Below are 25,387 nucleotides of genomic sequence, written 5' to 3'. Positions count from 1 at the left end.
AGACGCTCGGTCGGTACGGTGGAGGAGACGCTCGGTACGGTGGAGGAGACGCTCGGTCGGTACGGTGGAGGAGACGCTCGGTCGGTACGGTGGAGGAGACGCTCGGTCGGTACGGTGGAGGAGACGCTCGGTCGGTACGGTGGAGGAGACGCTCGGTCGGTACGGTGGAGGAGACGCTCGGTCGGTACGGTGGAGGAGACGCTCGCTCGGTACGGTGGAGGAGACGCTCGCTCGGTACGGTGGAGGAGACGCTCGGTACGTACGGTGGAGGAGACGCTCGGTCGGTACGGTGGAGGAGACGCTCGGTCGGTACGGTGGAGGAGACGCTCGGTACGGTGGAGGAGACGCTCGGTCGGTACGGTGGAGGAGACGCTCGGTCGGTACGGTGGAGGAGACGCTCGCTCGGTACGGTGGAGGAGACGCTCGGTACGTACGGTGGAGGAGACGCTCGGTACGTACGGTGGAGGAGACGCTCGGTCGGTACGGTGGAGGAGACGCTCGGTACGTACGGTGGAGGAGACGCTCGGTCGGTACGGTGGAGGAGACGCTCGGTCGGTACGGTGGAGGAGACGCTCGGTACGGTGGAGGAGACGCTCGGTCGGTACGGTGGAGGAGACGCTCGGTCGGTACGGTGGAGGAGACGCTCGGTCGGTACGGTGGAGGAGACGCTCGGTACGGTGGAGGAGACGCTCGGTCGGTACGGTGGAGGAGACGCTCGGTCGGTACGGTGGAGGAGACGCTCGGTCGGTACGGTGGAGGAGACGCTCGGTACGTACGGTGGAGGAGACGCTCGGTCGGTACGGTGGAGGAGACGCTCGGTACGTACGGTGGAGGAGACGCTCGGTCGGTACGGTGGAGGAGACGCTCGGTCGGTACGGTGGAGGAGACGCTCGGTACGGTGGAGGAGACGCTCGGTCGGTACGGTGGAGGAGACGCTCGGTCGGTACGGTGGAGGAGACGCTCGGTCGGTACGGTGGAGGAGACGCTCGGTCGGTACGGTGGAGGAGACGCTCGGTCGGTACGGTGGAGGAGACACTCGGTACGGTGGAGGAGACACTCGGTACGGTGGAGGAGACACTCGGTACGGTGGAGGAGACACTCGGTACGGTGGAGGAGACACTCGGTACGGTGGAGGAGACACTCGGTACGGTGGAGGAGACACTCGGTACGGTGGAGGAGACACTCGGTACGGTGGAGGAGACACTCGGTACGGTGGAGGAGACGACAACAACAAACAGAAGTAGAACTCACAGAAATACAGAACCTAGTTGTGAAGGCGAGGCAGGTGAGGCAGGTGAGGCAGGTGAGGTGTAGTTACTCACCCTGTCCTGCTGAGGGCGCTGTGGGCCTGCTGCTCGATGAGCAGACCTCCAGGAGGCGCTCTCTGCCTGGGAGAGCCGCCCCCCCCGTCCCTCCCGTCCCCCCCGTCCCCCCCGGTGGAGGACGACAGCGGCGTCACGTCCATGTAGGCGGAGGGTTCTGGAGCCGCGGCGCGGCGCCGGTTCTCCAGGTTCATCAGGCGCTCCCGTTCCGAGGGGGCGTGGCCTCGGGGGTGGAGCTCTCCGCTCTGCTCCTCCCGCCTCTCCGAACCCCCCGAGTCTCTCCCGGTGCTAGCGTAGCGGCGGGAAGCGTCCGGGTCGGGCTCCTGGTAGACAGATGCCGTAGCTCTCCGCCAGCTGCCGGCGCCGCTCCGCCTTGTAGCGCGCGATGCGCTCCGCCTTGGACTCCGGGTCGGGGACGCCTGGGACGGACGAGGGACGGAGGACCGGGTCCGGCGGGACGGACGGCGGAGGGTCGGGGCGGCTTCCGGCTCGGGACGGGCGCTCTGGAGCCTTCGGCGCCTTGTCGGTCCCCTCGGATCCAGAACGCTGCGCCGTCGCGTCGGGACGCTGCGCCGTCACTTCAGAGACGGAGGACAGAGGACAGACAAGAGGAACCAGTGAGAGACGCTCCGGCGTTCCGGCAACAAGGGATTCGGTTGAAGCGTTTCGCCGCTAACGTCCTACAATCTAATGTGTTGGTCCTCGATGACGACAAATCATCCCTGAAGATTTTACGGAATTAGGGGTCGATGCAAAAAGTTGGGAAAATAAATAAATACTAAAACAAATAATAAATAAACACATGTAAAGGTAAGAACCAACAGCCCCCACTAGTGGCCTGGTGTAGGAACTACACGGCTCCCGGTGTTTCTGCCACTTGGACACGGTTTTCAAAACGTTGTCGTGTAAATGTGAAACTTTTCCAAAACGTTTCCCCAAACGTCTCACCGGCCCGGCGCTCGCAGAGGTCGGAGGCTCGGGTGTAGCGGGGCGTGTCCTCCTCCAGGAGGCGGGTCGCCACCAGGCTGGGCAGCAGCGAGGGGCGGACCTCGCCCTCCTCGCCCTCCACGCCCCCGATGCCCTCCAGGCGCCGCGCGATTCGCTCCTTCCTGCGTCCAGACAGGAAGTGGTGAACAATAAACCCCGACGCCCCGTATCGGGGCAGGAGCACTGGGCGCAGCATCATCATCATCATCATCAGTATCATCGTCCTCTCACCTGTTCATGTCACCGTCACTCGAGCTCGTCGTGACGCCTTCAAATCTTTTCCTCAGTTCAGATACTTGAAGAAAAGACGAGAAGAAAAACTGTCGTTATTCCTGTGTGTGTGTGTGTGTGTGTGTGTGTGTGTGTGTGTGTGTGTGTGTGTGTGTGTGTGTGTGTGTGTGTGTGTGTGTGTGTGTGTGTGGTCTCATCACAGAACAAACAGCACCAACTAGTGGATCAACTTGATAACTACATCTGTTACGAAACTTGGGAATGAAAAACTATTCAGATTTGATTGATATCAAGAACTAGAGCTACACTCGGTAGATAAACTAGATCTACACTCGGTAGATAAACTAGAGCTACACTCGGTAGTTAAACTAGAGCTACACCCGGTAGATAAACTAGATCTACACCCGGTAGATAAACTAGATCTACACTCGGTAGATAAACTAGAGCTACACTCGGTAGATAAACTAGAGCTACACTCGGTAGATAAACTAGATCTACACTCGGTAGATAAACTAGAGCTACACCCGGTAGATAAACTAGAGCTACACTCGGTAGATAAACTAGATCTACACTCGGTAGATAAACTAGATCTACACTCGGTAGATAAACTAGAGCTACACTCGGTAGAGCACCGACCATCGTCAATCCCACATTTGTTAGCGGAACCGAGTTAGCATGGCCAGCATGAAAGCCATTAGCTCGTATTGATGCTAACTAGCCTGTCTGGTAGCTACATGACTGTGAAACACCGAGTGTCTCCGTGGCAACAGACGCTGATCTCCTTTGATCTCCTCTGAGCCGCTTTGTATGAAACATTTTTTCAGTTTTTTGGGATTTATTCGGAAACGGTTAGCCGTTAGCGCCAGTTGGTGTTTGGATGACGAATCATCCCTGAAGAGTTCATACAAACCAATAAATCAATATTTTCACGCCCAACTTCACAGTGGAAAGTGAAAATAAAAAGGACGTGTCTGTGGTGGATCCGTCCCTCACCTCTGGGCAGGTGGTCCAGGAGACGGACATCGATGTCCCTGGTGCTGCTGGACGGGTCGTCTGGGTCCTCCCAGAACTCTTTGGAGAAGCTGAAGTTATGAAACAAAACAAGTTGATCTGCAGGAGGAGGATCAGTGAATCTCAACTCTGACTAACTGAGTTTCCTCTAATCCAGGATTAACTAATGACAAGTTGATAACCTGCTTCATGTTAATGCTTATTAGCATTAACATGAAGTGACAGGAAGTTAAAACAAAGCGACAGGAAGTCAAAACAGAGCGACAGGAAGTTAAAAGAGAACGACAGGAAGTTAAACCAGAGCAACAGGAAGTCAAAACAGAGCGACAGGAAGTTAAAACAGAGCGACAGGAAGTCAAAACAGAGCGACAGGAAGTCAAAACAGAGCGACAGGAAGTTAAAACAAAGCGACAGGAAGTGAAAACAGAGTGACAGGAAGTGAAAACGGCTCCTGACCTCAGTGCTCTCTTCTGTAGCAGCCGAGGATTGTTTAGTTTAACGGGTGTTTCGTTCCCAAGTTCTGCAGGCAGAAGAAAAAAAAAAATTAGACAATAAGATTCAAGAGAAAACACATCAAGTTTCACATCTGCACGACAACATTCTAAAAAAATTTCAGTTTCCATAGAAACAGTAGAAACACTGACAATGATGGGACCAAGCGGGATTGTTATTATGCTGACTGTCAAAATAAAAGTACCAAGTTGCATTGTTATTGTGGTGACCGTCAAAATAAAAGTACCACGTCCAGGAGAATAAGGACTGGGAGTCGTGACGCCACGGAGGAGACTTTGTTCTGATCGTCTCTACTGAGCATGTGCAGTAGAACTACGACCCTGGTGACGAGGATCAGGACCAGGACCACTACATGGACCCGGACCAGGACCCAGACAGGGACCAAGACCAGGACCTGGACCAGCGTTTCCACCGTCTACAAGAAGACGAATCCCGAGTGTTTCACACGGCGGCAGAAACTGAGCTTTGTTAAAAAGTCGTGTTTTCAGAACCCAAAACGTAACAAACGTTTGTGTTTCCACTGGTTGCCGTGGAAACGAGTTTCTGAGCCCGTTAGAATCTGGTGTTTCCTCACGAAGACGAGCAGGACGAGACGGGATGTTTGTTGTGGGAGTCGTTCACTTCCTCAGCCCCCTGGCCCTCCTCCCACCGGGGCAACTTCAGGACAAGCACATGGCTGCCCCCCCCCCCCCCCCCCCACCCTCCCAGAACCCCCCCCATTCCAGACCTGCTCCTCCTCATTAAGGACGTTTGACTTGATGCTTTTAATCCTTCTGACTGAAGGAAAACTATCTGAGGAGGAAGAAGGCTTGTGGAAGGTGTTGTCTGGGAGGGGGGGTGGGGTGGGGGGGGGGGGGGGGGGGGGGGGGGGGGGGGCGTCTGGGGTTGTTTCAGCTGGGTGGAATCCAGCACTTCATTCCTTTGCAGGGCGTCATGGCAACACCTTTCTCACCCTCCGTCCTGGATAAGAAAGTGGAAAACCCCCAGACTCGTCCTTCTCCGGTTACCGAGGCTCGTTCCGTCGTTTGGAGGTTCTTTAAGAACTCTTCCAGTCCCGGGTCCGTCTACACCAGGAACCCGGTTCACCTGAACCAGGTGTTCCGGGCCGGTCGTCCACACGAGGCAGCGTTTTGGTTTCAGAAGTGAAAACGGGTTGTTTTTTGAACTCGGGTCCCAGAGTGGGGAAATTCTAAAACCCCGGCTCGTGCCGTCCAGCCCCCCCCCCCCCCCCGGGGTGTGGACAGAGTCACAGCGCCCCTAAAGGCCTGGCATGTGTACTACATGTACTACACGTGTGGACGGAGGAGTCGTGGAGGCTGGACACGGAAACACGTGGAGAAACGGGATTAACTCTGATTCTCAGGATTACTGCCCAACCAAAAGGAAGCGTCACTCTTTTGTTACGTCACAATACCTGTGTAAGTCTGACCCCCCCCCCACACTGAGCGCACCCCCCCCCCCCCCCCCCCCCCCCCCCCCGAGCAGCAGAGGCTTATCAGAGGCATTAAGAGACAAACAGATGGAGGGCAGACGTCGCGTGAACAAACGGTGGATTTGACAAAAGGACGTGACGATAAGCAGTTAATTCCTGGACGGCGGGACGGGGAACTGAACCCGCAACCCTTCTGGGCCACCAGCTGAGGGACCGTGACAGAGTCCGGGACAGGAAGTGACGAGAGGCCGCAGGTCAGAGGTCATCCACGACGACAGACTGGATGGACGTGATGTTAACCCCTTCATCACTTCAATGTGTTGACGTTAAAAACCTAGGACCTTTGGAACCGGACCAAGTCCGAGTCTGAGTTCCTGGTCTGACGATGCCGAGAACGATTCCCCACGACATGGTATCAAATAAAGTGGGGGGTTGTAAAACCTTGCCTTGCTCAATGTGGAACCAGTTTGTGTATGAAGTATGAATTATGGCATTTAAGATGTACTGGTATCGGTACTTGGTATCAGTGAGTGAAGGGTTCCTTTAGAAAAGTGGCATCGGACTATCGTCTCTCGGGGCATCGTCTCTGAGTGTTGTCTTGGGGCATCGTCTCTCGGGGTATCGTCGGTATCGTCTCTCCGGGTATCGTCTCTCGGGGCATCGTCTCTCGGGGCATCGTCTCTCGGGGCATCGTCGGTATCGTCTCTCGGTGTATCGTCTCTCCGGGTATCGTCTCTCGGTGTATCGTCTCTCGGGCCATCCAGCTGCAGAGCGACTTCCTGTAGCTCAGGTTCCCGCTCTGCAACCAAGCAGCACAACCTGCCCCAGAACTCTGCAGAACACGCCCTCCACCCCCCCCCTCGCAGCCCTTTACCCCCCCCCCCCCCTCCCCCAGAACTCCACCCCCCCCTCAGAACCCCCCCATCTCTTACCTTGGCTGCAAAACTTGCCGTGAGTCAGGTAACTGGAGATCCTGGGATTTCTGAACATTTTGGCAGCCGAAGGTTAAAACCAGGAGAGATGAAAGAAATGAGAGAGAGAGCGAGAGAGAGAGAGAGAGAGAGAGAGAGCAAGAGAGAGAGACCAAGAGAGAGCGAGAGCGAGAGCGAGAGAGAGCTGCAGTCCTGGTCCACAGCAGAGGGTTCAGTCCAGTAAAGTCCTGGATGCCTGCAGCCGGGTGGAGAGGCGCTCTGCAGCAGCAGCAGCCGGGTGGAGAGGCGCTCAGGGGGAACTAAGCTCATTACCCGGGGATGGGGGGAGTGGAGGGGGGGGGGGGGGGGGGGGCGTTCCTCGCTGCAGCACGCCGCAGAGCGACAGCGAGGAACGTCCCACGAGAAACTGCTTCCTCTGGATCTCTGTCCAGAGCAGGACGCCAAAGAAATCGGTGCAGAGCGTCAGAAGGAGGGAGGGAGGGAGGGAGGGAAGGAAAGAGAGAGGGAGAGGGAGGGAGGAGGGAGGAGGAGGGAGGAGGGAGGAGGAGAAAGTTGGAGCGACCCTCTCAGTCAGATGAGGAATTCCAGTCATCTCTCGGCGGGGAAACAAAACGAGGAGAAAACACTCCTTCACTCTGCAGCCGTTTCCACAGAGAAACCAGAAGTTTTGCGGCGTTTGAGGAGTTGGTTTCCATGACGACGGCGTTCCGAGTGACGGAGAACCTCCTGAGAGCAGCGCCCACCGGGGGAACGTCTTCAGAACGCCGAGTCATCGTTTAGAAGGGCAAAAACAATGTTCGGACTCCGTGACAACAATAACCAGTCGTTCTGCACATGCTCAGTCGAGTCATAGCAATCCAGCTAGGTACTTTTATTTTGACAGTCACCGTAGTAACAATCCAGCTCGGTACTTTTATTTTGACAGTCACCGTAATAACAATCCAGCTAGGTACTTTTATTTTGACAGTCACCATAATAACAATCCAGCTAGGTACTTTTATTTTGACAGTCACCGTAGTAACAATCCAGCTAGGTACTTTTATTTTGACAGTCACCGTAGTAACAATCCAGCTAGGTACTTTTATTTTGACAGTCACCGCAGCAACAATCCAGCTTGGTACTTTTATTTTGACAGTCTAACCCTAACCCTAACAGCACCAACTAGTGGCCCAACATGAGAACTACATCACTGTCAGTCTGGCCAATATTGTTGCGTCCAGCTGTTTCCCGTTGTCATGGAAACGGACGTCGTTTTGACGTTTAAACCTGAAAACATTCAACTTTTCTGACGTTAAAAAAACGACGTCTTTTCTTCTGAAACGTCGTCGTAGAAGAAGAAACGTGCAGGAAGTCCCTGATTTACTGACACACACACACACACACACACACACACACACACACACACACACACACACACACACACACACACACACACACACACACACACACACACACACACACACACACACACACACACACACACACACACACACACACACACACACACACGTCACCCTGAGTGAGAATCATGGCCTGTGTTGGGGGTGTGTGGGGTGTAGGGGTAGGGTGGGGGGGGGTGGGGGGTAGGGGGGTAGGGGGGTAAATCAAAGCCAGGTTTTGGAGGGTCTGTTTGAACGTCTCGTTCTTTTCCGGCCCACAAACAGAGACTCTGTTTGGTTCGTCTCTGGATGAGCTCATCTGACACTCGCATCACAAACCCGCCACTTCGCGCCGCCGCAGCGGCGCTACCTGCCCGTCACGCCGGCGCTACCTGCCCGTCACGCCGGCGCTACCTGCCCGTCACGCCGGCGCTACCCGCTCGCCACGCTGGGACTTTCAGCACTTACCGCACACATTCTTCTGACAGGGACTCGTGTCTCCGTGTCGCTGGACGTCAACAGAAGCACCCAGAAGGTCATGCTAACCCCGCCAGCATTTATTTGTTGGTATTAACAACTTATCGCAAAATCTACTCGCCCAAACTGCGTGAAATCTTCAGGGACGCTCTACCGAGTGTAGCTCTACCGAGTGTAGCTCTAGGTTATGCGTTTGTTCTGCGTTGCTGAAAACGACGTGGTTCACATGACAGTTTGTTTCTGTTCGAAACGACGGACAAACTGAAACCACAGAGTTTAAATCTGAAGGTTCTTTGTGTTTCGTTTCAACCTGAAACGACTTGTTTCTCAGTTCCATCTTGAAAAGCCTCCGTCAGCAGACGGTGCAGCAAAGACCCAGCGAAGGGTTAAACGCCAGGCTGAGCGATGATGTCATCATATTCAATGTTGACCTCAGTGACGGTTTGTCTTCATGTCAGAGGAGCGGGACTGCAGACGGGCGTGGTGGAGTGCAGCAGCGGGTGGAGGCAGGTGGTGTTTGGGGGTCATAGCAGCGCCGCCACGCCTCCGCTAATCTCCCCCCAGATGTGCCGTCGCCTCCACCCTGCAGCCTGACGCCTCCACCCTGCAGCCTGACGGAGCTCACGTGTCCTCCGGTCGCTGGGTCAACGCCACATAAACACTTCCAGACGCTGCCGTTTCAGTCCGAGTGACGGAGGAGACGGAGGAGACGGAGGAGACGAGGCCTCGTTTTAATGGACCAGAACAAAACTCGGTAGCATGTAGCATGTAGCATATAGCATGGCTCAGAGTTATGTACTGAGTGCCATCCAGCTAACGCTGCTGATGGTGAAGTTGCTGGTGATGAAGTTGCTGATGGTAAAGTTGCTGGTGATGAAGTTGCTGATGGTAAAGTCGCCGGTGATGAAGTCGCCGGTGATGAAGTTGCCGGTGATGAAGTTGCCGGTGGTAAAGTTGCTGGTGATGAAGTCGCCGGTGATGAAGTCGCCGGTGATGAAGTTGCCGGTGATGAAGTTGCCGGTGATGTACGAACTTCCTCAGAACATAATTTACAGTCGGTCTTACTTTTCTTGTTCTCGTTCATATTAAAGAATCTTCAAACCGCCGCGGCCACGCTATAGATATACAACACTAGATGCCACACGGCCTCTCAGCGCCTGTTGACGTGCCTGCAGGGCCGCCATCTTGGAGAGGTCTCCTGCTGGAGCTAAACATAAAGAACCAGGCTAGCAAATCTACATAAACATTAGTAGCTCGCTTGCTAGTCCAGGTAGCAACACCAGTAATACCTCGCTTTAAATCTGAGGAGACTCTCTACCGGCTCCGACTCACCGACTGAAACTCTACCGGCTCCGACTCACCGACTGAATCTCTATCGGCTCCGACTCACCGACGGAATGAGACCGACAGTCAGATCTCTTCATTCATGAAGACCAGGACAAGCTGATTCCTGGACCCCCGAGGTCACAGACAACGAGTCTCCATCTTGAAGAGACGACGTCGGCTTCCTTTCAGAGTCTGACAGCGAGCAGCCGCTCTCGACTCGCCGCTCCCAGAATAAAACTGATAAGAGGCCTGAAGTGGACTTCAAGAGGTCCAGCAAGGTGTTCCTCAGGACCTGTCAGGACCTGTCAGGACCTGTCAGGCTCTGGGCCTCAGAGACTCTCATGGTCGCCAGCAGAGCTAGCCAGAGGTCGTTCAGTAGTTTAACTGCTCAGTACTTAACTGAGCCGTGCTACATGCTACAGAGTCTCAGCGCTAACACACCAGCGATGCTACATGCTAAACATGATCAAAGTGACCGATCCTCTCCTCTCCAGCAGCTCGGTCCCTCAGTCGACAGTAGCATTAGCACAGACGCTACGCTCTGCTATGCTACAGTGATAGCGCTCTTTCTTTGCGTATTGTCTGTGTGTGGAGAACGACGTAGACTGAACGGAACGGTTACTTGTCGTCTTCCGGTGTCGGTGCGTCGTTCTGATGATTCATGGCCGCAGTGACGACGTGTTCCGTGTTTCACTGAATCCACGTCCATCGACAACAAAACGTTCTGCAGTGTTGAGAAAAGACAACGTGAAGGCAGCCGGCGTGACGTGGACGACCTCGGGACGACCTCGGGACGACTTTGGGACAAACTCAGGACGACCTCGGGATGACCTCGGGACAACCTCGGGACAATCTCGGGACAATCTCGGGACGACCTCGGGACGACCTCGGGACAGCCTCGGGACGATCTCGGGACAGCCTCGGGACAATCTCGGGACAGCCTCGGGACAATCTCGGGACAGCCTCGGGACGATCTCGGGACGACCTCGGGACGATCTCGGGACGATCTCGGGACAGCCTCGGGACAGCCTCGGGACGACCTCGGGACGACCTCGGGACAGCCTCGGGACAGCCTCGGGACGATCTCGGGACAGCCTCGGGACAGCCTCGGGACAGCCTCGGGACAATCTCGGGACAATCTCGGGACAGCCTCGGGACAGCCTCGGGACGACCTCGGGACGACCTCGGGACGACCTCGGGACAGCCTCGGGACAGCCTCGGGACAGCCTCGGGACAGCCTCGGGACGACCTCGGTACGACCTCGGGACGACCTCGGGACGACCTCGGGACGACCTCCTGGAAGTACCCAGAAACTGTCCCGCACCATGAGACCAGGACGAAGAGGAGGACAGAAGACAGTCCTCACACGTCCGACTGAGCGACGGAGTAACGAGGAGCCAATGAGAGGCTGGGACGCTCCGTCACATGACGGGAACCGTGGAAGACGATACGGCGCCATCCACTCCTCCGTGATGATGTCACCCTCCTCCCCACGACGGGGAAACATCTGGACAGTCCTGGTCCCCCTCTTCTGCCAAAGAGTCTCTACGTCCCCTGATCCAGGGCTACAACAGACACCCCCCCCCCCCCCCCAGAAACTGTCGGCCTGGATGACCAGATCCGCGGGGGGTGTTAGTGGGGGGGGGGGGGGGCACCTGCTGACATCATGACCTCACAGCTGAAGCCGAGGCCTCTGGTCTAAACCTCCAGTTATTACATGGTTATTACACGACTCATCCTGGAGGACGAAGGACATGAATCAAACACTGAAACGAGCTCATGATCCAGAACGACTGTACACACACACACACACACACACACACACACACACACACACACACACACACACACACACACACACACACACACACACACACACACACACACACACACACACACACACACACACACACACACACACACACACGAGCCAATGGCGTCACGTCTGTGACATCATGAGGATCCAGTGACAGAGATATGATATGTAACAGAAGTCAGTCACAACATGGTGCACTGAGACCTCAGACCTCAGACCTCAGATCTCAGATCTCAGATCTCAGATCTCAGATCTCAGATCTCAGATCTCAGACCCCAGATCTCAGACCCCAGACCTCAGATCTCAGACCTCAGATCTCAGACTGCGGCTCGGCCAGTTAAGTAACTGTGAAGTGGGACTCGGTCTATATTTAGCCCGGCGGGTAAAAATAGATCCGTCGCTCACGGCTGGACGACGTAAACCAGGACTTCAGTCTGATTCAACTCTAACGTTCAATGTTTCATCGTCTTCTGCTGATTTTCTACCAAAACTAAACTTTCCTGCAGCAGGAACCAGTTACTTTCTGAGAAACTGAACCAGCAAGTACTGAAGGTTCGTACCAGTGAGAGCTGAGGTCTAAAGTCCCGTTTCCACTGGTACAGTCCTTTAAAGTTCATGTTCCCACTGGTACAGTCCTTTAAAGTTCATGTTCCCACTGGTACAGTCCTTTAAAGTTCATGTTTCCACTGGTACAGTCCTTTAAAGTTCATGTTTCCACTGGTACAGTCCTTTAAAGTTCATGTTTCCACTGGTACAGTCCTTTAAAGTTCATGTTTCCACTGGTACAGTCCTTTAAAGTTCATGTTTCCACTGGTACAGTCCTTTAAAGTTCATGTTCCCACTGGTACAGTCCTTTAAAGTTCATGTTCCCACTGGTACAGTCCTTTAAAGTTCATGTTTCCACTGGTACAGTCCTTTAAAGTTCATGTTTCCACTGGTACAGTCCTTTAAAGTTCATGTTTCCACTGGTACAGTCCTTTAAAGTTCATGTTTCCACTGGTACAGTCCTTTAAAGTTCATGTTTCCACTGGTACAGTCCTTTAAAGTTCATGTTTCCACTGGTACAGTCCTTTAAAGTTCATGTTTCCACTGGTACAGTCCTTTAAAGTTCATGTTCCCACTGGTACAGTCCTTTAAAGTTCATGTTTCCACTGGTACGGTCCTTTAAAGTTCATGTTTCCACTGGTACAGTCCTTTAAAGTTCATGTTTCCACTGGTACAGTTCTTTAAAGTTCATGTTTCCACTGGTACAGTTCTTTAAAGTTCATGTTTCCACTGGTACAGTCCTTTAAAGTTCATGTTTCCACTGGTACGGTCCTTTAAAGTTCATGTTTCCACTGGTACAGTCCTTTAAAGTTCATGTTTCCACTGGTACAGTCCTTTACGGAAACAATGGTTAGAAAGCTTGACGCTTTTCCGTCGCCCTTCTCTCGGGGAACTCAGAACAGGTGTGAGTTTGAGGAGCCGTCTGCTGATTGGTCAGTGATTTAAGACACGCCCTCAACAAACTCATCAGACTCAACAAAACAAAACAACGAGATCAAAGCGAGAGGATGTAAACAACAACAACAGAGGACGATAACGTCCAGCTCTGCCGCCCGGCTGACCGTGTCTAAGCCCCGCCCACATTTGACCTTACTTTCTGTGGAGGAAACGCGGACCGGGTTTGTCTACGGGTAGGTTTACCTTGCCGCTCCGTACCGCTGCCTTGCTTCCCTGACCTTTTTGCGCGGTGGAAACGAGGCTTAACGTTGCTGTTCAGAAGCTCTATTTCAGTCCTGATGGAGCGAACAGCTGCAGCACAACGAACAGCTGGAGGCCGGCAGACCTCCACCGGTCCTGAGGAAACCTCCTCCAGACCCCCCAGTACCTCCTCCAGACCTCCTCCAGACCTCCTCCAGACCCCCCTAGTACCTCCTCCAGACCCCCTCCAGACCCCCCTAGTACCTCCTCCAGACCCCCCTAGTACCTCCTCCAGACCCCCCTAGTACATCCTCCAGACCTCCTCCAGACCCCCCTAGTACCTCCTCCAAACCTCCTCCAGACCTCCTCCAGACCCCCCCAGTACCTCCTCCAGACTTCCTCCAGACCCCCCCAGTACCTCCTCCAGACTTCCTCCAGACCCCCCCAGTACCTCCTCCAGACCCCCTCCAGACCCCCCCAGTACCTCCTCCAGACCCCCCAGTACCTCCTCCAGACCTCCTCCAGACCCCCCAGTACCTCCTCCGGACCCCCCCAGTAGTTTCTCCAGACCCCCCCAGTACCCCCAAACCTCCCACGTTCCAGTCATCTTGTTACCGATTTAAAATCGTCATTGTGAATTAAGCCAAATTTTCCCACGAAGGTTTGAAGTAGAGACGTACCGATACTGATATACATACAGATACCGATACCGATACCAGTATCAGGGCCGATACAAGATGGAGTACTTGTACCCTGAAAAAGATTCCCGACACAATCCAGTGAGTGTTACTGGGCCAAGTGTCCGGGAGGTAAACAAGGAAGTTCTTTAGTATCCATGACAACCACAAAGTAAGAGACTAAATTATGTCGTGATGAAATAACAGGAGAGAGATTGTTTACACAACACCAGCAACTCCATCAGCAGCAACTCCATCAGCCAGCAACTCCATCAGCAGCAACGATCAAATGAAGCAGGACAATCGTTCTCAGTAAGTTTGAGGAGTTTCCAGATGAGCAGTGAAGGAGTAACTGTAACTACGGTACTCCACCCAATCAACCACCGTACTCCACCCGATCAACCACGGTTCCCCACCCGATCAACCACCGTATTCCACCCGATCAACCACCGTACTCCATGGCACTCCACCCAATCAACCACCGTACTCCACCTGATCAACCACCGTACTCCACCCAATCAACCACGGTCCTCCACCCGATCAACCATGGTCCTCCACCCGATCAACCACCGTACTCCCCCCGATCAACCACGGTCCTCCACCCAATCAACCACGGTCCTCCCCCCAATCAACCACCTTACTCCACTGTACTCCACCCAATCAACCACGGTCCTCCACCCGATCAACTCCGGTACTCCACCTGCTCAGCGCCAGGCGGACCCTCTGGCCAGTGCCAGTCTCTCCAGGTCTTCCTCCGGTCCCACTGGAAGGTCTGGGCTCTTCTGGACGTAAAGACAGCGACCGGCTCGACGCCGCTACAACCCCCGACTCCCCCCGTCACATGTGTTCTGTTGTGGCATGAAGCCGGGGGGGCGGGTGGAGGGGGGTGGAGGGGGTGGAGGGGAGGGGAGGGGGGGTAAATTTAGAACGGTGCTTTCCCACTTCCATCAGAACAGATCAATGGAGTGACGGAGTGACGGAGTGACGGAGTGACGGACGGTCCGGTGATCAAACTGGAATAGAAATAAAGACGCTTCAGCCTGAAGAGATTCACTCATTCACTGATTCTCGTCCAGGAAAGAAGGGATCAAAGCAGTTAGACGACAAAACGAGGCGTTTGGTCACCGAGTCACAAGCTTTTAATGGTTTTAGCCGCTGTTAGCTGGTTAGCTGTTAGCTGGTTAGCTAGGTCACCTCGCCACCAGAGAACCATTCAACTACGCTGTCGGTGTGAAACAGACGGAACCCGGACCGGATGTCCTTCATTGTGGGTTTTAAGGTTTTGACTCGTACCTGAGAACTCCCAGAACCAGCTGGACCCACTAAGAACCAGCTGGACCCACTAAGAACCAGCTGGACCCATTTGAGGACCAGCTGGACCCATTTGAGGACCAGCTGGACCCATTTAAGGCCGTGACGCCGCTGATTGATGTCATTCGCCTCAAAATAGACCTGCTGGTGTGTGGGATCAAAATCAGCTGTCTCACACACACACACACACACACACACACACACACACACACACACACACACACACACACACACACACACACACACACACACACACACACACACACACACACACACACACACACACACACACACACACACACACACCTGTTTGACAAACCACCAAGTTGGACTGTGATGGTGACTGTCAAAATAAAAGCACCAGCTCATGACTCCACGAAGGAAACTTTGTTCTGATCGTCTCTACTGAGCATGTGCAGAACGACTGGTTACTACCAACATGGTGACCAGGACCGGGACCGGGAATCAGGACCAGGAATCAGGACCAGGAATCAGGACCAGGAATCAGGACCAGGTGTGTTTCCAGGAAGTATCTTCTGTGTAAATGACAAGTTTCCAAAACATTTGTTTTCAACATCCCCAGGATCCAGAGGCCTCGTCTGATTGGCCGACAGGACAGGAAGTCAACACGTTGGAGTTGGACAGTGAAGCTCTGCTCCGCCCGTCAGTCCCTCCGTCAGTCCCTCCGTCAGCTCAGTGGCTGAGCTTCTCATCAGACGGCTCCCTCTAGTGTCCAGACCAGGTATCACGTCCTCCCCATCAGGGAGGACGTCAGTCTGTCCTCTCCGACCGGAGCGTCAACAAGACTCCTGTTTCTACATAAACACTAGAACCTCCAGCGCCGGAGGGGGCGTGGCCACGCAGGAAAACGCACACTCAGCACTTCCTGCTTCAGGAGGAGAGATGAGAGCGAGACGTCCTGATGGCGTCCAGAGGGGAGGACGAGACGTCCAGAGGGGAGAGAGAGAGAGAGACGTCCAGAGGGGAGGACGAGACGTCCAGAGGGGAGAAAGAGAGACGTCCTGATGGCGTCCAGAGGAGAGGACGAGACGTCCAGAGGGGAGAGAGAGAGAGACGTCCAGAGGGGAGGACGAGACGTCCAGAGGGGAGAAAGAGAGAGACGTCCAGAGGGGAGGGAGAGAGACGTCCAGAGGGGAGAGAGAGAGGCGTCCCCATGGCGTCCAGAGGGGAGGACGAGATGTCCAGAGGGGATGGAGAGAGACGTCCTGATGGCGTCCAGAGGGGACAATTTGAGACAGTCAAGGTGAAAGACACACGAGACAAATAAAGACACAAACATCTGATGTGTTTCAGTTTTTCTCCGGTTGTTAATGAGTTTGTTTTTTTTTTATACATGAAGTGAACGAGTGAGCTCGTTTCTCTACGGAGCACCGTGACTCATGTGACTCGTCCCGCGACTCGTCCCGCGACTCGTCCCGTCCTGCTCACACGTTGACCTGGACTGTGCTCTGGCAGCGACTCGCTGACGAGCTGGAAGGAGAATCGCAGTAATGAGCTGCCGGGCGGCTGGAATCCCTTTGTGTCCACTCCAACTGTCCCGGAGGGACAGACGGAAGGACGGCTCGTTCCAACGGCTTCGTCACGCGGACGAACACAAACGGACCAAACAGACACGAATGTTTCCCAACTCTTTGTTTGTCCTGAATCCTGCAGGCGAGACCAGGAATGTGGGAAAGTCTCTCAATCAAGGCTTCAGTGGACGATACCGTACTGCTCATAATAGACGAGCACCGCCTTCTTACAAAGAGGTGGAGCGCAGAGCGTGAACAAACTTCTGTCGTTGATAAATGATGTTTGGTCGAGTCGGGTTCCTGAACTCACCCTGACCGACTCTGGTTCTTCACAAATACTTTCATGTGAATTACCGTAATTCACTAAATGTTTCAGGCTGGACTCACATGTACCAAACAGTCGACCCCCCAGGCCTGACCTCTGGGGGACAACACTGACCAGCTGACCAACCCCCCACGCACACACACGCACATGCACACACACACACACGTCCACATGCTTTCCTTTAAAAGGCCTGGAGCCCAACATGGCCGCCGACCAGGACGATGACGAGCAGCACCAGGTGGAGGTGTGTGACGACTCCCGGATTAATCCTGTGTGTGTGTGTGTGTGTGTGTGGGGGGGGGGGGGGGGGGGGGTGGAGGGGGGGCACCTGCTGACATCATGACCTCACAGCTGAAGCCAAGGCCTCTGGTCTAAACCTCCAGTTATTACATGGTTATTACACGACTCATCCTGGAGGACGAAGGACATGAATCAAACACTGAAACGAGCTCATGATCCAGAACGACTGTCAACACACACACACACACACACACACACACACACACACACACACACACACACACACACACACACACACACACACACACACACACACACACACACACACACACACACACACACACACACACACACGGAGGCGGGGCCGTTTGGACGACTGCAGAGCTGGAAACCATTTGTTTCTCACAGTTTCTCCTCCGTCGTCATGGTAACCGGACCACGGGTCCAGGACGACCGATCAAACGTCAAGCGGACGAAACGGAGGAGACATGTTCAGTCTCTGGTTCCAGTAGAGGGTGGGGGTGACGGAGGTTTGTGGGAGGCAAACGGACCCGTCGGGTCCAAACCTCCACCTTCTGGACCCCAAAACTGTGATGTAACATCCAGCAGGCTTATGTAAGTGACCTCTGGAGGGTGGAGGCCCCGGCAACAACCCATGAAGAAGAAACACGGAGGGTGGAGGCCCCGGCAACAACCCATGAAGAAGAAACATGGAGGGTGGAGGCCCAGGCAACAACCCATGAAGAAGAAACACGGAGGGTGGAGGCCCAGGCAACAACCCATGAAGAAGAAACATGGAGGGTGGAGGCCCCAGCAACAACCCATGAAGAAGAAACACGGAGGGTGGAGGCCCCGGCAACAACCCATGAAGAAGAAACACGGAGGGTGGAGGCCTCAGCAAGAACCCATGAAGAAGAAACACGGAGGTCTAGAGCTACACTCGGTAGAGCGCCGACCCTCGCCACCGCCACATCGGTCGCCATGGAAACCAAAGGGCTTAGCAGGTTATTTGAGCCACCATCATCCGTCCCCGTCGTTTGAATGACTTCATGTCATCACGGTTTGATGGACACCCCCCCCCCTTGACCTTTGACCCCCAGCTACCAACAGGGGTGATGACATCACTGCATCATGTGACCTATCAGAGCATCGGGAACGCAAACGGAACATTTTGGCGACGGAAATATATATTTTGAACCTTTTCATGACCCAGACCTTGACCTTTGACCTCCAGGCTCTCAGAACGTAACGAGACAAAATCAACCCTGAAGATTTCAGGCAATTCAGTTAGTTTTTTTTTTGAAAAGTTGCTAAAATACAAACTGATAAATAAACAAAAAAGGGATAAAAACATGACCTTTGCCCCAGTTTTTCGAAGGTTTAACTATTTATTCTTCACTGGAGCAAAAGCTGGAGGCTCGTCCACAAGAGGTTTAACAAAATAAAAGCAGGAGGTCTCTTATTGTGGAGGAAACGACTTCTGGAAGGTTCTTCTTCACTGTGTTTGCTTCAGATGGGAAAACATGCGGGCTGACGTCCCGTAGTACTCCCGGAGAGGTAGCTCTTTAAAAGTACAAGTACTGGGCGCAGTATCGGGCCGATACCAGACTCCTGGTATCGGTACGTCTCTGACTTAACGTGGTTAATTAGCGGCAGCCGGACAATCAAGGGGGAAACAAACAAACAAAAGCTTCCAAACTGAAGGTGCAGAAAGTCAAAGCGACATTAACGACGTCCAAGTGTTTGTTTTTTTAAATCGTTTCTTCGCCTGATTTCATCCACTTTGGTGACAAAGGGACGGAACTCTGTGACGAAACGTGTTTGTCTGGAGATCAAAGCAACTGCTGACTGGGAGGAGTGGATTCACCTGTGTGGAGTTTACCTGCGTGGAGGGACTTTACCTGTGCGGATTCACCTGCGCGCACGCGACGGCTCGCTCTTCCGTCCAGCCCGCCGCCCCCCCCTCATCTGAAGGCTGTCAGAACACCGCTGCGCTTTTTCCTTCTCAAACTCCTGCTGCCGTGTTTTAGGTTGAAGAGATGCTGCGTAAAGTCCCGCTGGTGTCCGAGAGAGACGCTGAGTGAGAGAAGAGAGGAGGAGGAGGAGCGGGAGGGGGAGGAGGAGGAGGAGCGGGAGGAGGAGGAGGCGGAGGAGGGGGGGGGACGAGTGCGTAAAGGCGCAGCGGCACGCGCTAATCGAAGGGAAGCGCCGCTGCTCTGACTGCTGGACACACACACACACACACACACACACACACACACACACACACACACACACACACACACAGGCGGTACAGGGAGTTACACCGAGTTTACAGAAACTATTTCACTAAGTTTTTTATTTCCAGAATTCCAAATAAAAACAGTTTTTTTCAAGGGATTTTAACAGGAAATAAATGTGGGTCGAAGAAAAACATGTTGAATGAAGTTTGTCAACAACGAAGCCTTCAAAGTAAAGTGTGTGTGTGTGTCTGTCCTGTCCTCCATGTGACCAGTCGTCCTCTCTCTCTCTCTCTCTCTCTCTCTCCTGGCCCACAGGAAGTGGAAGGGACCTACAGGAAGTGTTTCCTGTTGGATCTGCTGAGGTGGAAGAAGATAAAAGAACCATGTGACTTTGTGACTCGTCGCCTTTGTTCCCGTCTCCTCCTTTGAATAGTTGCGAGTTGGGTTGCCGGTTGCTCAGAGCGACGCTCCGCGGCAAACAAATGAAGCGGCGGCCAAAGTCAGAATGTTTGATGAGGCAACATGAAACTCCACCAGCAGTGTGTGTGTGTGTGTAAACATGTACGGTGGTAACCAGCCCCCCCCCCCCCCCTCGGTGTCCTCCTGCCCCCCGCCGCCCCTCCCCCCCCCCCACCCCCCCCCCCCCCGGTTCCCCCCCTTCACCTCCCAACTGGTTCCAGCTCCAGTAATGAGGTCAGAGCTGCAGCTTTTATTCTCTTTGTTTTCTAGACGAGGTCGTTTTCCTGATTAACGTCCAGCTTTATGTAACATAGAGGACATGGAGGGACCTGGAGGACATGGAAGAACATTGAGGACCTGGAGGACATAGAAGAACATGGAGGACCTGGAAGAACATGGAGGACCTGGAGGACATGGAAGAACATGGAGGACCTGGAAGAACATGGAGGACCTGGAGGACATGGAAGAACATGGAGGACCTGGAGGACATGGAAGAACATGGAGGACATGAAGAACATGGAGGACATGGAAGAACTTGGAGAACATGGAGGACCTGGAGGACATGGAAGAACACGGAGGACATGGAAGAACACGGAGGACATGGAAGAACATGGAGAACATGGAGGACATGGAAGAACTTGGAGAACATGGAGGACCTGGAGGACATGGAAGAACTTGGAGAACATGGAGGACATGGAAGAACATGGAGGACATGGAAGATCTTGGAGGACATGGAAGAACATGGAGGACATGGAAGAACTTGGAGGACATGGAGGACATGGAAGAACATGGAGGACATGGAGGACATGGAAGAATTTGGAGAACATGGAGGACATGGAAGAACAGGGAGGACATGGAGGACATGGAGGACATGGAGGACATGGAAGAATTTGGAGAACATGGAGGACCTGGAAGAACTTGGAGAACATAGAGAACATGGAGGACCTGGAGGACATGGAAGAACATGGAGGACATGGAAGAACATGGAGGACATGGAAGAACATGGAAGAACTTGGAGAACATGGAAGAACTTGGAGAACATGGAGGACATGGAAGAACTTGGAGAACATGGAGGACATGGAAGAACATGGAGGACATGGAAGAACATGGAGGACATGGAAGAACATGGAGAACATGGAGGACATGGAAGAACATGGAGGACATGGAAGAACATGGAGAACATGGAGGACATGGAAGAACTTGGAGAACATGGAGGACATGGAAGAACATGGAGAACATGGAGGACATGGAAGAACATGGAGGACATGGAAGAACATGGAGGACATGGAAGAACATGGAGAACATGGAGGACATGGAAGAACATGGAGGACATGGAAGAACATGGAGAACATGGAGGACATGGAAGAACTTGGAGAACATGGAGGACATGGAAGAACTTGGAGAACATGGAGGACATGGAGAACATGGAGGACATGGAAGAACATGGAGGACCTGGAGGACATGGAAGAACTTGGAGAACATGGACATGGAGGACATGGAGGACATGGAGGACATGGAAGACGACCTCCCCGGGGGACAGACTTCCTGTCTTCTGACGTGGTGACGTTCCCTTTGGATCCACGTCCTGCAGAACCACGACGTTCTCCAGGGTTCTGGTCTGGTTCTTCATTATCTAACGGAGCTGGTTCTCCTCCGTCGTCATGGCAACTGTATTGGTATTCATGGCGTTTTGTGTATTATTGTGTCTTAATTACTCTTTAGTTTCATAAAGTTGTGCGAAACTTCCCTGAAACGAAAAATGACGAGTTTTCACTTGGAATATTTTTGTATAATTTATTTATTTGTTTATTTTAAAATCTGGATTTTCACGTCAAAACAGTGTGAAAAACCTCTTCAAAGTGTTATTTTTTTCATTCCTTCCTGTTTCAGCGTCGCCGGACTTTTGGTTATTTAGTAGGTTCGCTAACTGGATGTCGAGTTACTGGGGAACTTTATTACGACGCTCACTGAGGGGGGAAGAATGAGCCGTGTGCGTGCGTGTGTGTGTGTGTGTGTGTGTGTGTGTGTGTGTGTGTGTGTGTGTGTGTGTGTGTGTGTGTGTGTGTGTGTGTGTGTGTGTGTGTGTGTGTGTGTGTGTGTGTGACCTATTGCAGATCCCGGTCTGCTGACATTTAAATCCTCACTGACCTCGATTATTTCGACTCGTTAAATCCTCGCAGACTCCAAGTGCAGGTTCCAGCGTCCTGCAAGTACCGCCGGCCGCCTGCAGGGGCCCGGGCAGAGTCCCCTGTATGCAGACGACGCTGGTGGATTCAACACATTCCGGAAAGCTCTCAGCTGCGAGCTGTGAGAGAGACGAGCAACTCTGTCGTCATGTAAACAACGACGTGCAAAACAGAAATCTCCCAATACGATCCAGATGAGAACCAGATGTGAAATCGGTGACGGAGGGAAGGAGGAGTCAGTCTGAGTGTTTCTCTTTCACTCTTTCCTCCATGTTGTTTGTCGAAGATTGATCAGGAGCTGCGACGACGACGACGCAGAGGCCTTCACATCTGCTCCGGATCATCTGCAACATCTGCCAGCTCTCTGAGGCGCCGTGGACTGGAGCCCGATACCGGAGATATCGGAGCCGATAATCAGGAGCGTCTCGCCTCAGGGGAAGACGACTCCGAGCAGCGCTGGAGGCAGGAAGATAATAATACAATTACAAGTAAAGTCACAAATAAACTCTGCAGGGATTCACTGATACCGATACCACATCTTTACATCAGTATCGCACCCGGAGAAAAGATCTGGTATCGGTATTGGACTGATACCGATACCACATCTTTACATCAGTATCGGACCCGGTACAAGGGTCTGGTATCGGTATTGGACTGATACCGATACCACATCTTTACCTCAGTATCTTACCCGGCATTAGGATCTGGTATCGGTATTGGACTGATACCGGGTACCAGTCCGGACTGTCCTGCTGGTTCCATAAAGTAATACAAAGTACTTTTGTTTCTGTTTCTCCCACTGAACCATGTGTGTGTGTGTGTGTGTGTGTGTGTGTGTGTGTGTGTGTGTGTGTGTGTGTGTGTGTGTGTGTGTGTGTGTGTGTGTGTGTGTGTGTCTGTGTGTGTGTGTGTGTGTGTGTGTGTGTGTCCAGCTGGTGAGCAGCTCCAGATTCTTTGTCACGTTGCCGATAGAAACAAAACAAAAAACAATGTTTTCTCACTTTTGGTCTCAATGCAAGAAAACCAAGAATGTAGAAGAGGAAGAGGAGGAGGAGGAAGAGGAAGAGGAAGAAGAGGAAGAGGAAGAGGAAGAGGAAGAGGAAGAGGAGGAGGAAGAGGAAGAGGAGGAGGAGGAGGAGGAAGAGGAAGAAGAGGAGGAGGAGAGAGGAAGAGGAGGAGGAAGAGGAGGAAGATGAAGAAGAGGAAGAGGAGGAGGTATAAGAGGAAGAGGAGGAGGAAGAAGAGGAGGATGAGGATGAGGATTGAGGATGAGGAAGAGGAAGAGGAAGAGGAGGAGGAGGAGGAAGAAGAGGAGGAGGAGGAGGGAGAGGAGGAGGAGGAGGAGTAGGAGGGAGAGGAAGAGGAGGAGGAGCAGGAGGAGGAGGAGGAGGAGGAGGAGGAGGAGGAGGAGGAGGGAGGAGGTGGAGGGGGAAAGAGGAGGAGGAAGAGGAGGGAGGGGAGGAGGAGGAAGAAACAAGAGGAGGAGGTGGAAGAAAGAGGAGGAGGGAGGAGGAAGAAAGAGGAAGAGGAAGAGGAGGGAGGGGAGGAGGAGGAAGAAACAAGAGGAGTAGGAAGAAAGAGGAGGAGGAGGAGCAAAAGCAGCGGAGATGCCGGGGATTGAACCCGGGACCACATACAGGAGCTCCACCCCCCTGCAGCAGGGCGGCGGCGGGTCAGAGAGAAACAGGAAGTGACACGTATAGGATTGGAACCTGCGCGGGGAGACGCCTTCACCACTCGGCCACGACAACCTGCAGGGAGCAAACAGCACGTCGTCATGGAAACACTGGAGCAGTGTTGCGCAACAGGCCCGGATGCAGCTCCACCGTTTGGCCACCAGGGGGGAAAGACCTCAGCTGGGATTCACACCCAGACGACAAACCGCTTTATAAAGTCAATAGCTTTACTTTGAAAAGCCGAATATAACGACCACTATTACTCGTGCCACTAATTGTTGTTGTTTCTAAAAATGCTAAAATGCACAAAAGTGGTGAACTAAATCCAGACTTATCTTACATTTTTATCAATTTATTTATTTATTATTTTGCTGATCTTGTATAGAAACAGTTTCACCAGAAGCTAAAAGGACGTTATATAAAATAATTTAAATATAGTCTCTGTGTGCGGAGTCGACATTAATTCCTTGGTTTTCCCTCAATAAATATTATTATAAGCTTCAGGAGAAAAATAAGGTGATTAATTAGTTTGTTTTTTGTAATCAATTGACAGCACTAACATATATATATATATATATTCATATATATGTCAGAGGAAGTGCTGTAACACATAAAATACAGTCCTCATAAGTTAGTCTGGATTCCTTCATGACATTTTGTGGGAAAACCTTAAAAAGACGAGAATAAACGTTGCTTCATTACAATAGTTTGACAGATTTTTATCCACGATACAATAATTAGTTTGAATCAAAGTGTAAAGTGTGAATCTGACGTTACTGACTGCTGATTGAAAAGTTCATCCTGAGTGTTGAAGTTAAAACGGATATAAATTGCCGTAATTCACAAATATCACAGCATAATGCTTCATATTTAGATTATTTGGTGACTAAAAACACATTATAGTGGATGTTTTAAGAACATACACACGTTTTTTTTTTATGTCTTTAGAGTTTTATAACACTTTATATTCACTGCAATTAATTAGTTATAGGTTGAATACATTCAGAAGAAACACGATAAATTTCAAAAAAACAATCGATGGACTTCATTTTAACGGAACTTCCGGTGTTTTTACTTACCGAAACGACGTTTTAATCCGGATAGTTTGTGTCGATCCGTCGTTAGCTTGTCAGCAGGTGTGCTAATGGCTAGCACTTCCGGTAACGTGACTTCTTCTCTGGAGGGAATTGCTGCAGCTCGGAGGGAACGAGGAGGGAAATCACTGCCCCCCTGTCGGCACCGGGAGGAAGCGTTTATACTTCTGATGCTTATATGATGGTTTCTCATGAGAAAACGCATCATTGTTGCTCCTTCCTCTTCCTCCTCTCCTCTTCCTCCTCCTCCTCTTCCTCTCCCTCCTCCCCTTGTATGATGGCTTTTAATGTGAAAACGCATCATTGTTGCTCCTTCCTCTTCCTCCTCTCCCTCCTCCTCCTCCTCCTCCACCCCTCCTTCCTCATCCTCTTCTTCCTCTCCTCCTCCTCTCCTCTTCCTCCTCCTCTTCCTCTCCCTCCTCTCCTCTCCTCCCTCCACCCCCTCCTTCCTCCTCCTCCTCCTCCTCCCCTCCACCTCCTCCTCCCTCCACCCTCCTTCCTCCTCCTCTCCCTCCTCCTCCTCCTCCCTCCACCCCTCCTTCCTCATTCTCTACTT

At 52.6% G+C, this 25,387-nt stretch overlaps 1 protein-coding gene across 1 annotated transcript in view; it reads right to left on the bottom strand.

Moving 5' to 3' along the window:
* Positions 1-15,575, bottom strand: part of LOC308143920 (supervillin-like) — a gene marked incomplete at its 5' end in the record, with an annotated part of 38,022 nt that extends 22,447 nt beyond the window's left edge. Inside the window, 7 exon segments of the mRNA XM_080514863.1 lie at positions 1,323-1,649; positions 1,651-1,900; positions 2,271-2,431; positions 2,541-2,604; positions 3,534-3,622; positions 4,008-4,071; positions 15,533-15,575. Coding sequence (XP_080370989.1) covers positions 1,323-1,649; positions 1,651-1,900; positions 2,271-2,431; positions 2,541-2,604; positions 3,534-3,622; positions 4,008-4,071; positions 15,533-15,575 — 998 coding nt within the window.
* Between the last annotated feature and the right edge of the window lie 9,812 nt (positions 15,576-25,387).

This window comes from Blennius ocellaris (assembly GCF_963422515.1).
Source record: "Blennius ocellaris genome assembly, chromosome: 19".
Classification (NCBI taxonomy): domain Eukaryota; kingdom Metazoa; phylum Chordata; class Actinopteri; order Blenniiformes; family Blenniidae; genus Blennius; species Blennius ocellaris.
The sequence above is the reverse complement of the archived record's forward strand: the minus strand, read 5'-3'. Positions and strand labels throughout refer to the sequence as shown.